Consider the following 16,060-nt stretch of genomic DNA (forward strand, 5'->3'; position numbering starts at 1 on the left):
GACCTTTCCAGGGTATATGAACTCTTGCAAAGCCTTGCATTTTAGGAATGATAATGAATCCAGATGTCTGTGAAGAGCTTTGGTGTTTATAAAGCACTACCAAACTTATTATCTCATTTGAAAAACTCAACATTCCTGACACAAGGGCAGGAAGCAAACTTAAAGCATGAAATCTTCGCATACTGGGAAAGAAAAGCAGATTTTGTGTGCTCAACTAGGCAGGCCCGCAGAGAATGGTTTTTGATAAGTGCCTCAGTCCAATGATTCCTTTTTCAAAACCCAAGGAATTTGTGGTCTGCCCTTCCAGCCTTTTGTCATTCCCAAGAGGAAGGGGATAAAAAAGAGCACTTAAAAGGACAGAGACACATCCTATGGCTTAAGTTTCCTCTAAAGACTGAGGAGATATTTGGGGACCCTACTTGGAAAACTATAGCTTATTTATATACAAGTGTTAAGTAGAAATTAGCACTCGAAAATTGTGTTTCAGAAGACAAGGCACTGAGCTTTCATTCCCTCCGCCTGCTCTCGGGTCTTAGGGAAAGGACCTGGGGCGACTCGGTGGCCTGGGGACAGCAGTGCTTTTCTACCTTGTCTACTCCCAAGGACAGCGGCAGGCCAGCCAACTGCCATGACGCCTGAAACCTCGTGGGTTTTACCCACCATTTTTGTTTTCTTTGTATCATCCTGTCTCTAGGGTTATGTTTGAGTGTGGACTTCATTACTCTAGCCCAGTTACTAGCAAATATAATTCCTTATAAGTCTTCAGCCAAACCACAGGAAACAAGCAAGAGGCTGACAAAAAAGGATGTTGTTTTTCAGATGTTCGGAATGATTTTGAGAGTTTGTGCTTCAACCCACAGGTGCCCAGGGCTGTGGACCTGTGCAGTGAGCAGTGTTGTGACGTGAGCCCACTGCCTTCCTGTGCGATTTCCCGAAGCCCTTCACTGGGCTTGCTGTGGCCCCCACCCCATGGCACACACATCTCAGCTAGGTCACCCTCTAGTCGAGAGGAGATCCCCCTGTTCTGGTGTGTTCAGCTTCGTTTTTGTTAGTCCAGGGAGCGGGCACAGATTCTGTACCGGCACATCAACTTGTTTGCTACGTGAACGTACAAGGTTGAACTTGGTGCTTCTCTGGATGAAATAATAGGAAGCTGTAACACAGTCAAGAACCCTTTCCTGAACTGGGTGGGGTGGAGGGATGAGCAGACGCCATCCCCACAGCCCTGAGGCACGCCCAGGGCCTCTCCGCTCACACAGCACCTGTGGGCCCTACATCCAACTTCCTTACCTGGAAAGGAGCGGAGAGCAGGAGGCTGTGTCTTTCTCAGCTCATGTCCTGTGCCTTATGCCCACGAGCTGCTTAGTAAAAGCTTGAGGAACAGTCACCACATCCCAACCATCCCCACCACTGGGAGGCCACGTCCTCACTGCACCTTCCCAGGTGCCGTTAACGAACCCCGTTCTTGTTTCCACAGTGAGAATGACGCCTCGTCTGAGAACGAGCAGCTGCTGAGTCGGAGCATGGACAGTGACGAGGAGCCCGCCACTGACAAGCAGGGCTCTCCGGAGCTGTGCTTGCTGTCGCTGGTCCACCTGGCCAGGGAGAAGCCGGCCACCACCACCAAGGCGGCCGGGGTGAGGCTCTGGCAGCCCCTTCACACACCTTCTGATTTACTGGTGCGGTGGGGAAATGCACCAAAAGACACGACCTCCCTGTTGAGAAAGCTTTGCTGTGTGGCACAGCAGTACGCCCACCAGCCCAAGCCAGGAAACCTAGATGGAACGGCAGGGTTAAAGCAAGATATTTTTAAACAGAAAATGTCTTTCTCTTATTGTATAGCTTTATAGAAGAAAATGAAAAATAATAAGCAAAGACATACAAGTTAAAATTGCTTGGAATGCCACAGGACAGAAATATTTAACTATTATATGTCTGGTTATAAACATGCTGGCATATATCCAACTAGACATACAATAGTTACATTAATAGTTAAATATAACTATATAGTTATCTATACATAGCTATGTATAGATATATATGTCTCATGTAAAAATGCTCCACGTGGTCTGTCACCTGAAGCAGGCCACCTTGGAACCCGCTTTGGCAGGGCGTGTGGAAAGGGGCACGTGGCCCTGCCCCTGGCTCCCTGAGAGTCCATCTAGCATGTACATGGCCCAAGCATCACGTCAGCTCGGTTTGCTAGGCAGTGCTGCTCATGGTAAAAGTGCCCTGAATTGAGAGGCTGGAGCAGGCCTGGGTCCTGACAGGGATATCATCCCCTGGGCTGCCCAGGTCAGTGACCTCTGCAGTGGGGTCTGTCCCTTGCAGGTCCCCGGAGGCCTGTGGAGTTGTTACGAGAGATACTGGCTCCAGTGGGGTGTGGGACCTTTCAGCCAGGGCCGCTCTGCACCTGTACGTCATGGGCCCCATCTCCTGGCTGCCCGCTGGCAAGCTGGGGTCCCCGACATTCATCCTTCCAGATAGACCGATGCCAGGTGTGGCCTCGGGTTGTCTTCTGCGTCTGAATGTCCGGTGGAGCCTAAGAAGCACCCCTTCCCCACCACTGGCATTAAAGGTGCTGGAGTTGGAGAACCCAAAGAAAGGCTTCTTCCCTGAATTACGGATAAGATGTTCATATAAGGACTTGATTCAGCATTTATGACTGGAAATCAGGGGAGAGCAGTTATCTGCCAACACTGAGCTGGAGGACTTGGTTCTGTGCTCGCTACCATTTTTGCCCCTTTCTGAAAATTTATATTCTCTTACTTTTTTGATAGATTCAAAGTCGAAGGAAAAAGATACTGGATGTGTATGCCAATGTGTGCGGAGTCGTGGAAGGTGAGCATACAAGAACTCCTCCGGGGACACTTAGCCCAGGTCTGGCCCCTGACGGTTGACAGGGGCAACAGGCTCTAACAGGAGCCCCGATGCTCCTGGGAAGGGACTGAGGAAAGCTGCCCATCCCACCTGTCATGTCCCTCATGGAACGGCCAGCTGATCCGACTCCAGGTGGAGGGACAAGGAATCTGGCTCCAGACTATGTTACACATGTCCCCAGCATGTCCTATTGCCCTTCCCTCACAGACAAGGAGCCACATCCACCCCATCCAGGACCTCGCTTTAGGGACATGTGGCGTCAGGACACCGGGTGCTGGAGAAAACAGGGGTGGAATGAGCTAGGTGTCCTCCCGTGCCCCCCACATGCTCTCTCCATGGGCATTTTCATCTTTGAAATCTTTGGCAATCGGTCACTTACCCAATAAGATCTGTCCTCCCCCGTCCCTTCTAGCAGTTCGTGCTGTGTGGACCATCTCCCCTCATAAAGATGTCTCCTGAGCAAGCTGAGCCAGCCTGCCTCGCCCTTCTGCAGTTGGGGTATGGGCAGGGAAGAGGCAATAGGACTGGGTTTATACTCTGACTGTATTTCTATCTGAAACCAGAATCCACACTCCCAATTTCTTCCAAATCCAGTCTCTAAATTACCTTCTTATTCACTCAGGAGATAGAAACCCTCATCACTGAGGTTAGGGGATTTTCCCCGGCTTCTTTGGGCCACTTGCTTCTGTCCTGCCGACTCCCTCCATGGCCCTTCCCGTCTGGCCCAGGCAGCAGGGATGCAGCCTGGTGCCTTCTCATTTCTTCACTTGGGCTGAACCCTGCACACTGAGCCTGGGCCAGACTGGTTGGTTGGGCGCTCTGCTGGGCAGAAAAAACTACTGAGGGTGAGTTCAGTGGGCCAAGAATTCTACTCGGCTGCCTGTCGAAATGTGGCATTTCTCCACAAATACTCATACCCCAGGGTCAGCCAGTCTGCTCAAGCCTGCATGTCTGGGAGCCTTCAGCCGCCCAGGGGAGGATGGTCCAGGAATGCATTCTCTCACCCTAGTAAGCTCTTCTTTGCTCTAAAAGATGTCTTGGTTTTAAGAGCCCGTGCCCCAGGACAGTGGTTTTTCAAATTAATTTTAGGAAAGAGGAAGCTCTCCAGTGATATGGGGAGTGTGAAGAGCTTGAAGCCCCTGTACCCCTGTACTCAGTCACCCTCTCACCTGCCTTACAATCCCAAGATGCCACTCACACAGCTGAGGCTGAGAACCTTAGACCAGCAGTGCCCAGCCCTGCTGGTGAACTTTAGTTACTTGGAGAGTCAGTCTTACACTATCTCCCTCTGCCCGCCCGCCTGCCCCAGGATCCTGATGTAATTAGTCTGGGGTGAGTCCCAGGCATCAACATCTTCATTGTGTTTTTAATTAAACTTCATTTTGAGGTTATTGAAGATTAACACGCAGTGATAAGAGATGATACAGAGAGATCCTGCAATACCCTTTACCCAGTTTCTCCCAATGGTAACGGCTTGCCAGACCATCCGTAAAAGTCACATCATAATATTGACATGGATACAGTGAAGACAGAGCCCACGCCATCACCAGAAGGACCCCTCTGGTTGCCCTTGTACAGCCACATCCACTTCCTACCCACTCCACCCCCTCCTTAGCCCCTGGCAACTACTAATCTCTTCTTCATTTCTATGTTTTGTCATTTCAAGAATGTTATGTAAGTGGAAACATGCACTATTGTAACCTCTTGCAACGGGCTTTTTCCATTCAGCCTAAGTTACTGGAGATTCATCAAGATTGTTGCACTGAATAGTTTGATTCTTTTTATTCCTACGTAGTAGCCCATGTTAAGGATGTACCACAATTCGCTTAATCATTCATCTATTTAAGAACATCTTGCTTGTTTCCAGTTTTGGACCATTATGAACAAAGCCGCTATAAATATTCATGTATAGGTTTTTATATGAACATAAGTCATCATTTCTCTGTAATAAATGCCCAGTGGTGCAATTGTTAGGTCCTATGGTAGTTGCATGGTTTTTAAAAAAACTGCCAAATTGTTTTCCAAAATGGCTGTACCATTTATATTCTCACCAGCAATGATTCAGTTTCTCCACATCCTTGCCAGCATTTGGTGGTGTTACTATTTTTCATTTCAGTCATTCTGATAGGTGTGTTTGATATCTCATTATGGTTTTAATTTGCATTTCCCTAATGTTTGAACATCTGTTGATGGGCTTATTTGCCATCTGTATGTCCTCTTCAGGGAAATGCTTCTTTATGTCTTCTGCTCATTTTCCAATTAGATTATGTGATTTTTTTTTTTGCTGTTGAATTTTTTTAATGCACTCGAGATGCAAAACCTTTGATGGATATGTGGTTTGTAAATATTTTCTCCACTTTGTAGCTTGTCCTTCCATTCTCTTAACAGGGTCTTTCAGAGAGCAAAGTTTTAAATTTTGATGAGTTATATTTATCATTTTCCTTTTATAGATTATTTTTGGCATCAAGACTAAGATCTCTTTGCCTAGCCCTATATCCCAATTATTTTCTTCTATGGGTTTTTTCTAAAAGTTTTAATTTTATATTTTGCACTTGAGTCCATGATCAATTGGAGTTGATTTTTACATAACATAGAGACTTGAGGTTCATTTTCTTGCTTATAGATATCCAATTGTTCCTGCCCCATTTGTTGAAAAGGATATCTTTCCTCCATTGAATTGCTCTTGCACCTTTGTCAAAAATTAACTTGAACATATTTGTGTGGGTCGATTTTCTGGGTTCTCTGTTCTGTTGCATTGATCTGTATGTCCATCCCTCTGCCAAAATCATATAGTCTTGATTCCCATAGTTATGTAATATCTTGAAATTAGATAGAGTGATTGCTCCAACTTTATTCTTTTCTTCAAAATTGTTTCAGCTATTCTAGTTCCTTTGCCTTTCCACATAAATTTTAGAATAATTGTCCCTATATCTATAAAATATCTTGCTAGGATTTTGATGGGAATTTCAGCAAACCTGTATTCCAAGTTTGGGAGATTTGACATTTATACTATGTTGAATCTTCTAATCCATGAAAATGGTATGTCTCTTCGTTTATTTAGATTTTCTTTTATTTCTTTCACCAGCATTATGTAGTTTGCAGAATACAAGTCCTGTATATATTTTGCTAGATTTACACCTAAGTATTTTATTTATTTTTTGAATGATTATAAATAACATTTTACTTTCATTTCAGTCGCTATGTTTTAATTGCTAGTATATAGAAATACAGTTGTTTTTTGTATGCTTATCTTGTATCCTGTGACCTTGCTGAAGTCACTTATAAGGTTTGAGTTTACTTTTAGATTCCTTGAGATAATCACATAGATAAGCACGTCTGCAGATGGGGACAGTTTGATTTCTTTTTTCCCGACATGTATGTCTTTCCTTGCCTCATTGTCCTGCCTATAACTTCAGCACTATGTTGAATAAGAGAGATGAGAGCAGACATTCTTGTCTTGTTCCTGATCTTGAAGGGAAAGGATTCAGTTTTTCACCAGTAAGGGTAATGACAGCTCTAGGTTTTTCATAAGTGATTTACATTAATTTTGTGGATAACATTAATTTTTAAATATTGAACCAGCCTTGCATCCCTGGAATAAAGCCCACCTGTCATGCGTATAATTCTTTTACTATGTTGTTGAATTCTATTGGCTAATATTTTGTTAAGGATTTTGCATCTATATTCATGAAGGATATTGGTCTGCAGTGTTCTTTTTTTATACTTTCTTTATCTGGTTTTTGTATCAAGCTAATACTAGCTTCACAGAATAAGCTGGAGAGTGTTTCCTCCTTTTCTATTTTCCAGATTTTATGTAGAATTGGTGCTAATTCTTTGAATGTTTGGCAGATTTCTCCAGTGGAACTTTGTGGGCCTGTAGATTTTTCTTGAAGGGTGTGGAGGTGGGGAGGGGTGATTTTTAAACTACAAATTCCATTACTTTAATCGTGATGAGGCTTTCAAATCATCTATTTCATATTGGGTGAGTTGTGGTAGTTTATGCTTTTGAGGAATTGTTCTGTTTCATCTAAGTTTTCAAATTTATGTCTATAGAATTGCTTGTAGTATTCCCTTATTATCTTTCTGATGTCTGTGGAGTCTGTTATCATATCCTCTTCTTAACTGCTTGATATTGGTAACTTGTGTCTTATTTATTTTTTATTTTTTTCACCAATCTTACTAGAGATGTCTCCATTTTATTCATTGTTTCAAAGAACTGGCTCTTTTCATGTTTATCTCTATTGTTTTCCTTTTTTCGATTTCATTGATTAGTGCTCTTATCTTTATTATATCATTCCTTCTGTTTACTTTAGGTTTATTTTGCTAATCTTTTTCTAGGTGCTTTAGATGGGAGCTTAGATGATTGACTTGAGACTTTAGCTCTTTTGTAATATATGCATTTGTGATATAAATATCCTCTGAGTATTGCTTTAGGTGTGTCCTGCAAATTTTAATATGTTGTATTTTTTATTTTGATTCATTTTAAAACTTTCTTTTGAGATTTCTTCTTTGACCCATCCATGGATTATTTATAAATGTGTTGTTTAGTCCTCATACCACATCAAATGCATCAACTGTGTTGCAAGACAGAGGCCTGCTGAATAGTGGCGCTCCCAGAATGCAGTGGGAGATCAGCACTGTGGAGTTATTCCCAGTGCTAGTGGCTCTCCTCACAGAGGGAAGCAGGATATAGAGCAGGAAGTGACTGCCAGTGACTTTTCCCTCCCTGGGAAACACCAACAGCATTTGGTTCCAGAACTTCCCAGAAAGAGGAGGACCCCCACATCTTTCCTCCCTCTGTCCCCACATACAAACCAATTTTCTTAGAAAGGAAAGTCAAGGAAGCTCACAGGAACCTAACAATGCTTCTCCATTTGAAAAATAAACCATGTCTTTAAATGCATTAACTCCATGGGGAAATAAATGTAATGAACCAAATTCAATCCCTGCCCTTCCCTACCAAAAAAAGTGTGTTTAGTTTCCCTGTGTGTGAAGATTTTCCTGTTGTCTTTCTGTTATTGATTAATAGTTTAATTCCATTGTGGTAGGAGAATACACTCTGTATACAATTTCAATTCTTTTAAATCCTTTTGTTGAGGTATAAGGCATTCACTTGAAAAGATTTTGTATTCTGTTATTGTTGGGTGCAGTGTTCTATAAATGTTGATTGGATTCTGTTGGTTGATGGTGTTGTAGAGTTCTGTATTCTTGCTGATTTCCTTCTAATTGTCCTATCGTTACTGAGGGAGAGGTGTCGAAGTCTCCAACTATAACTGTGGATTTGTCTATTTCTCCTTTCAGTTCTATAAGTTTTTAATTTCACATATTTGGAGCTCTGTTGTTTGATGAATGCACGTTTAAGATTGCTATGTCTTCTTAGTGAATTGACCCTTTTATCATTATATAATGTCCCTCTCTGTCTCTGGTAATTTCTTTTGTTCTGAAGTCTACTTTATCTGATGTAATAGCCACTTCTGTTTTCCTTTTGTTGATTTTTACATGATATTTCTTTTCCCATTCTTTTACTTTCAACCTGCCCATATTGATGTTTTTTGAGTGATGCATTTGGTGTGTTTTGAGTGCAACTTTTTCCATAACTATTTTAGTAGTATCCTAGGTATTATATTATATATACATAACATCAGTCTACTGGTGTCATTATTTTTCTAGCTCGACTGAAGTATATAAACCTTACCTCCCTTTATGTCCTCCCTGTTTATAATTGTCTCATATAGTTCCTCTACATATATTTAGAACTACATCAGTTGCTTCAACTGACCATCATAATTCAGAAAACTTGAAAAGAAAGCTTATTGTATTTACCCAAATTTTGCTTACTGTGTTCATTTCTGATGTTACAAGGTTTATTCTTTTACCATTTCCTTTTTGTTTAGAGATTTCCTTTAGTAATTCCTTTAGGGTAGGTTTGCTAGTGACAAATTCTCTCAGTTTTTCTTCATCTTAAGAACGTCATGATTTCCTCTTCATTCCTGAAAGATAGATATTTTTACTGGGTACAGGATGCTGGGTTGACAGTTCTTTTCTTTCAATACTGGAAAACACTGTGCCACTTCCCTCTGGCCTCCAGGTTTCTGATCATAAATCTGCTGCCATTCTAATTGTTTTTCTCCTATAGGTAAGGTGTTGTTTTTCTCCGGCTGCATTTGAGACTTTATCATCTGTAGTTTTCAGAAGTTTGTTAATAATGTGTCTTGATATGACTTTCTTTGGGTTTCTGCTGTTAGAAGTTTTCTCAACTTCTTGAATCTGTAGGCTTTTGTTGCTTTCCAAGTCTGGAAGTTTTCAGTCATTATTTCTTTTTTCAGCCCCACTTTCTTTCTCCTCTCCTTCTAGGACTCCATGAAACAAATGTGAAATCTTTTGTTATAGCCTCACAGATCCCATGGGCTCTGTGTTTCTCAGTTTGTTTTTATCTCTGTTGTTCAGATTCAGTAATTTCTATTCTACTATCCTGCTCACTAATTCTTTCTTCTGTCTTTATTCTACCATTGAGCATATCTACTGAGTTTTTAATCTTGATTATTATCTTTTTTGGTTCTAACATTTCCATTTGGTTCTTCTTTATATTTTCTATCTCTTGCTAAAGCTTTTTTTTTTTAACTTTGTTTCAAGCATGTTTGCAATTACTGTTGAACCATTTTTATCATGGTTGCTTTAAAATCTTTGTCAGATCATTTTAACATCTCTGTTATCTCAGTGTTAGCATCTATTGATTCTCTTTTTTCATTTATTTGAGACCTTCCTGGTTCTTGGTATGATAAGTGAGTTTCTATTAAAACCTGGACAGTTTATGTCACATATGAGACTCTGGATCTTATTTAAACCTTCTGTTGTACCTAGTTTCGTATGATACCTCTTATGTCAGGGGAAGCAGGTGCCTCCTTGTCACTGCCAGGTGGAGGTAGATGTTCAAGCTCCCACTCAGCCTTCAGTGACACCCAAGTGTCACTCTTTTTTATTGCTGGTTGAGAGGTGGGACTCTGTTTCTCCAGGTAGTCTCCACTGACTCCATGGAGGTGGGGAGGCTTGTTACCAGCTGATGATAAGAAAGTCCAGGCTCCCTACTTGGCCTTCCCTGACACTACCCTGGTGCAATGTTACAGCCTATGAGGGCGGACACCTAGGCTGCCCATTCAGCTTTTGCTGGCCTTGGTGGGATTGGGACCACAGTTTTTCTGTGGTGTTCAGCTGTAACAAGGCAGTTGCTGTCTAAATGTGTTCTTCTTGCTAAGCTTCTTTTCCTACTGCTTCAGCTAAGAAAAGAGAGAGCAGGCTTCTGTTGGGCTATTTGTGTTATTGTTTGTGTCTGGATTACTGGACTCTTCAGCTCCATGTTTTGGATGATGCAGCAAAAGAAAACCCAAGGAACTCATCACTGTATCATCGCTCCAGTCCCGAGGTCCCTAGCAGTCTTCCTTTTTCTCCCCTTTCCAGAGTTTTCTTACGTTTGATTTATACATAGTGTCCAGGGGTTTTAGTTCTATTTATCAGGAGGAATAGGGAAAAACATGTCTATTCCATCTTCCAGAAATGGAAATACATCAATTTTTTAAAATGTTCCTAGGCGAGTCTTATATAGAGTGAGGTCTGAGAACCAGTGACTTGGCTCAGATAACACCAACTTTGGGCTGTCTTTGAGAGCACCTTTCATAAAGGTAACTACTGTCCCCATAAAGGGATATGGTACTTCCCCCTGACCTCCTTCTCAGCCCAGCTCCAAGTAAGGCAGGGTTATTCTACTAAGGATAGGCTGTACTGAAGGCTTTGGTGACTGCTGAAAATGGTCTTGAGGGGATTACTATAACTGTCAAAATGGTGGTTATTTTCCTAGGAGGAGAAAAGGTATTATTGGGATTAGAGTTTGTGGAGAGACTTCTCCTATGGCTGCCAAAGTCCTAGGTATTGTTTGCCTTAACCTATGCATTTATTTTGTATGATTTTCTGCATCGGTGTTTTTTTATTTTACAATTTTTTTTTTAAAGTTTAAAAAATATTTTCGGTAGTGTTGGGCTTCTGTTGACTGCCATTTGCAATGCCCGACTGTGCCCTTTAATCTCCACAGGTCTCAGCCCCACGGAGCTGCCATTTGATTGTCTTGAGAAGACGAGCCGAATGCTCAGCTCCACATACAACTCTGAGAAGGCCATTGTGAAAACATGGCGTCACCTCGCCGAGAGTTTTGGACTAAAGAGGGATGAGATTGGGGGCATGACAGATGGCTTGCAGCTTTTTGACCGTATCAGCACAGCAGGCTACAGCATCCCAGAGCTGCTCACAAAACTGGTGCAAATCGAGCGGCTGGATGCCGTGGAGTCCTTGTGTGCAGACATACTGGAGTGGGCCGGGGTCGTGCCGCCTGCCTCCCAGGTGCCCACTACATCCTGAAGAACTTACCTGTGGACTGTCTTTCTCAGGATGCACAAAGGATCTAATGGGGGCTCTGGAACTTCAAGTGGTGCCAACAGACTACCGAGAATCAAGGCTTTTTCAGCTATGTCACCAGGGTACGCCTTAGGCTGTTCCAGGGAACAAGAGGAAATGAGGTCTATCTTCCAGTCTAACTAAAGACGAAAGATTAAAGCTAGGATATTCCCAGCTGCCCACTGGCACCTCACCAGATGAAATGAATATGTATTCATCCAGCCAGCCCACCTGCCATTATCTCATTCAAGGAACACTGTTGGGTACTCAAATGAACCAAACAATGTGGGGATGACAGAGGTGAAGAATCTGGTCCCTGTTTAAGGAGTTTACAACCCAGTGAGAGACGGAAGGCATGTCCACAAACCACTTTGCTAGAAGATGTCAAACAACCTGAATGAGGGGATTCTAAGGAAATGTAATAAAAGTTCTAAGAGAGGGAGGTGGCTTCCCACTGAAGTGATGAAGGAGCCATCCTCGTGAAGAAATCAGCTCAAAAGTTGGTAAAATGGCTACAAAATACCCCACTCAATGTATTGTTTCAGGTTCAGCACAAGTGACTTCATTAGGATAACTCTGCTTATTCTTGAGGCCATCCATATTCCTACAACCCTTCTAGTCACTAATGGAAGAGCTCACTTTGTAGCCTGCTTTATGTCATGATACACAAGGCACATATTTGTCCAATCAAGTAGACCTGTGCTGTAGTCAATTTCATTTACAGTGTGAGTCTTAGACCTGGGAGCCCAATGGTTTTGTATTATACATGAATTGCCTTCCACTCTCATTCTCAGTCAGATTTGACCCTTTGGGGGCAGCCGTGCTCAAAGGTCACAAGCCATTTAAATCACATGTCATGCTGTTTTTGCTTTAAAGAGAAATGAGTGGTCAGCTCTGCTGAGAAAGGGAAATGACTTCCTAAGAGTTCATCCATGCATAATTCTAAATTTCCAGAGTGTTTAAAGACTTGTGGACGAGATGCATGATGTGAGGGTTTCAGAGTCGTCCTTCTGAGCCAGTCAGGGAAAGTGGAGCCCCCTGTACAAGAAGAGCCTTCTTGGGGTCCGGAAACCTGATTCTTGTGGTGCCAACTTGGGCCGTTTTCTTCTCCCTCCCTAGGCCTCAGTTTATCCTCTGCAAATGAGAGGTTAGTTTGTGATTCTATCATCATAGGAAAAGTAAGGTTCAGGTGAGCAAAAAGAAAGTGGAGCTATAGGAAATGCCAGGCCTTCAAGGTGCTCTATGGAAGTGAATACAGTAAGTTGTCCAGGAAAATGGGAATGAAAATGGAAAAACTCGGATTTGGAGTTTTCACGGTAACTGCAATTTCTTGGCATACATTCAGAAATAAAGTTAATAAACTGACATGGTTCTTGGTAAATTCTCTTACTGCACCTGCAATTGCCAAGAGCTTGGGAGCAGGGTAATGATGGCACCAGGGGTTAGTTTGGAGCGCACTGCTGAGCTCCCTAAGGACAGGTCTGACTGTGATTCTTACTAAATTAAAATCAGCCTCTCACTAATAAAGCAATGTTATTTTTTGTTTCTGTTTTTCAATTACAAGTCGTAGGACTGAGCAAATGCTTTGGGGGAAGAAATCAGTCATATGTTTAAAGCCAACAAGCCATTTCCCACCAATGAATGTAGAACATACTGTGATGGGATCATAATTAGGTCCTGAATATTTAATTTCATCATTTACTATGTCTGTTTGCTGCTGTTTGTCAGAACTCATTTAGTATATCCTGCGAGTTAAATATGCCACGACAAAACTTAATCACCTTTTTTAATTCCTCTTGAAACCTTGTGGTGCCCCTTTCCTCTGCTTTGTGACCATGGTGATGAGAATCTCCCCTTGATTAGACTGCAAATGTCACCTGTGATGAGCATGCTGTTCCAGGATAATAACTTGCAACTTCTTTAGAACAACATTTTCGGAGAAGGATCAGGGGTGGCTGTTCTCTGCCCCCTACCCTGGGGGGAGGGTCCCTAATTTTATGTTGTTAGAATTCTAGAGCCAGAGGTCCAGCCAGCATCAGACCACGTTTCATTGACTCTCAACCTGCCATTTTTAGTTAGACATTATAGACGTACACATTCCTTTGTCACTTACTTATTTGGAGACCAGGCCCAGAAACATTTACTCTGATAAGCTTCAGTCTACATATGGAATTCAAATCCACTGAGACCATAATGATTATCACAGACCAAAGCTGGGACTCCACCTGCCATTTTGTATGGAGACAGTCATTATTTTGCTCTACTTAAAAACAGTTAGGAAACACCCCAGGCTAGAGCTGTGGCCCGTAGTCAATGAAGTCTTGTCAATTTTTTGTCTAATTCTGTATATATAACTTATTATATTTTACAGTTTCAATAAACAAACTAATAAAAAGGAGAACTACAGACTGCTACAATGTGAGTTCTTTCGGAAGGGGGCAGGGAGTGGAGAAGGTTCTGGTTATTCTGTTCCTGGTTTTTGCCCTGTGTGTGATGAGACTATGGGACCAGCCAGATATGAATTGCCTAAAATGTTATGTCACTCAACAAAAGTGAGCGTTACAATGAGATCGTGTAAAAACCACTTGGGGCATTGCTTTCCAAGTTGCCATCATTAGTTTACAAGGCACTGATTCACTGAGCTACTGCTACCCGTGCAACATACTGCCCCAGCATTCAGTGACTTAAACCAACAGTCATTTGCTTATTATAGCTCAGAGGTCAGGAAGGGTCCTAGGCAACTAAGGCTGGGCTCAGCTGGGGTCTCTGCCTGCTGGGACAGTGTAACTGGGGCAGCTCTGCTCCACTGTTGCTCCTCCTCCCCCTCCTCTTCCTCCTCCTCAAACCAGTCATCTAGCCAGGTGAGCCTTCATGGCAATGACAGAAGCACCAAAATGAGCACAGTCACAGGAAATTTCCTCAGGCCTAAGCCCAGAACTGGCATTCCATCACTTGTAGCTCATTCTATTGGCCAAAGCAAGTCACAGGGCTAACCCAGAGTCAAGGGTAGGGAAATAGACCCCACCCTACCCGTATGAGGAACTGCAAAGTCACAGCGCGACAGGTGAAACATTGGGACAGATAATGCAAACGTCCACAGGTATATGAGTTTCCTACAGCTGCTGTAACAAGTTACCCCAAACCTAGTGGTTCAAAGCCACACACATTTATGATCTTACCGTTCTGGAGATCAGAAGTCCTACAGTCAAGTTTTCAGCAGAGCTGTGTTCTTTGTGAAGACTTCAGAAGAAGAATCTGTTTTCTTGCCTTTCCGAACTTCTGGAGTCCATCCATGTTCCTTGGCTTGCGGCTCCCTTCCATCTTCCAAGCCAGCAATCACAGCGCTCCAACCTCTGCCTCTATCACCATGTCTCCTTCCCGTCCTGCTTCACTCTTTCCCTTATAAGGACCTTTGTGATTACACTGGGTGCACCCAGGTCACCCAGGATCATCTTGCCATTTTAAGATCTTTAACTTAATCATCACTGCAAAATTCCTTTGCCGTGTAAGTGACATATTCCCAGCTTCTGGGGATTAGGAGGTGGAAGTCTTTGAAGGGCCATTGTTGTGCCAACCACGCTAAGTATGTAAATGGTTGTGGAATATCACAATGTAACACCAGCAGAAGCACTGTCAAAGCATACTTTCCAGCTGGGTCTATTTTCTTGTGTGGCTAAAATGTAAAATAAGCAGGGGCTGCCCTCCTGCTGAGGACTGAGAGAAAGGATGGATGGACCGGTCTACAGGAGCTCAGCAACAAGAGCTTTACCGTCTGACTGGATGAGCCCTGCTTTCCTCCACCTCCAGCCTCAGGGGGGTGTGGCAGTACACGAGCTCCAGTTTGAACTGGAGGACATCCATGTATTCGGGTCTTTGCTCACTTTTTTTTTTTTTTTTAACATTTCTAGTGACTCATTCACTTTTGTAACAATAATGGCTTCAGAAGCCTAAATGAACTATTGGCTTTGTGCAGAACCAGTGCCTAAGCTGTATTTTGCTGCTTCCCTCAATGCACTGAGTCCTTCAAATACACCTTGCATTTCTTAGTAAACAGATAAAATCCTGGTACTTCTTCCCAAGTATGTTGGAGTGCTTTATGAACTATGAAAACCTGGAAACAGCACAAACCTTGCATTGAAAAGCCACTTTGAGGGTAAGAGGAGTCCTCAGCTATAGGTTCTGGTGCCCTAATACCTAATACCTGAAGTTTTGTAGGTATTTCATTCAAAAAAAAGAAAAGAAAAGAAAAGAAAAGAAAAGAAAAGAAAAGAAAAGAAAAGAAAAGAAAAGAAAAGAAATAAAAGCCCACTAGAGAGATAACCAGAGGGCAAAAATAGAGAAGATTTAAAACCCTTTTCCTGAGAGTCACTCCAAACTTAGCCTGTCACTCAAACTAGAAGTTACCTATTGGCTCCAATTAAACAAGGTAATTCATGTTCTTTTCAATCTTGTTTTCATAATTCTGATCAGCATCACTTACACAGGATAATCTCTGCACTCAGGGAAATGTTCCTATTCATTCACAGTCACCTGCTTGGGACTTAAGAGAGTTTTAAGTCATTCTTCTATGCTTCAGTTTTCTTGTCTATAAATGGGAATAATAGTATCAAGTTGCTTTTAGAATTGTTGTGAGAATTAAATTAAGTAATAAATACAAAGTACTTTGTCTGGCACATAATAAGTTTCAATAAATGTTAGCTATCATTACACTATTATTATCTAAGCCTGACAGGGGGAA

At 42.4% G+C, this 16,060-nt stretch overlaps 1 protein-coding gene across 4 annotated transcripts in view; it reads left to right on the plus strand.

Moving 5' to 3' along the window:
* Positions 1-13,707, plus strand: part of EDAR (ectodysplasin A receptor) — a 91,310-nt gene extending 77,603 nt beyond the window's left edge. For all 4 annotated transcript variants that reach the window (XM_074332312.1, XM_019715001.2, XM_074332313.1 and 1 more), the window contains 3 exons: positions 1,478-1,637; positions 2,781-2,841; positions 10,964-13,707. In XM_074332312.1, the coding sequence (XP_074188413.1) occupies positions 1,478-1,637; positions 2,781-2,841; positions 10,964-11,286 (544 nt within the window). In that variant the 3' untranslated portion in view covers positions 11,287-13,707. The remainder of the gene's footprint in view (positions 1-1,477; positions 1,638-2,780; positions 2,842-10,963) is intronic.
* The last annotated feature ends 2,353 nt before the right edge of the window (positions 13,708-16,060 follow it).

This window comes from Rhinolophus sinicus, linkage group LG05 (genome assembly GCF_036562045.2).
Source record: "Rhinolophus sinicus isolate RSC01 linkage group LG05, ASM3656204v1, whole genome shotgun sequence".
NCBI classification, from domain to species: Eukaryota; Metazoa; Chordata; class Mammalia; order Chiroptera; family Rhinolophidae; genus Rhinolophus; species Rhinolophus sinicus.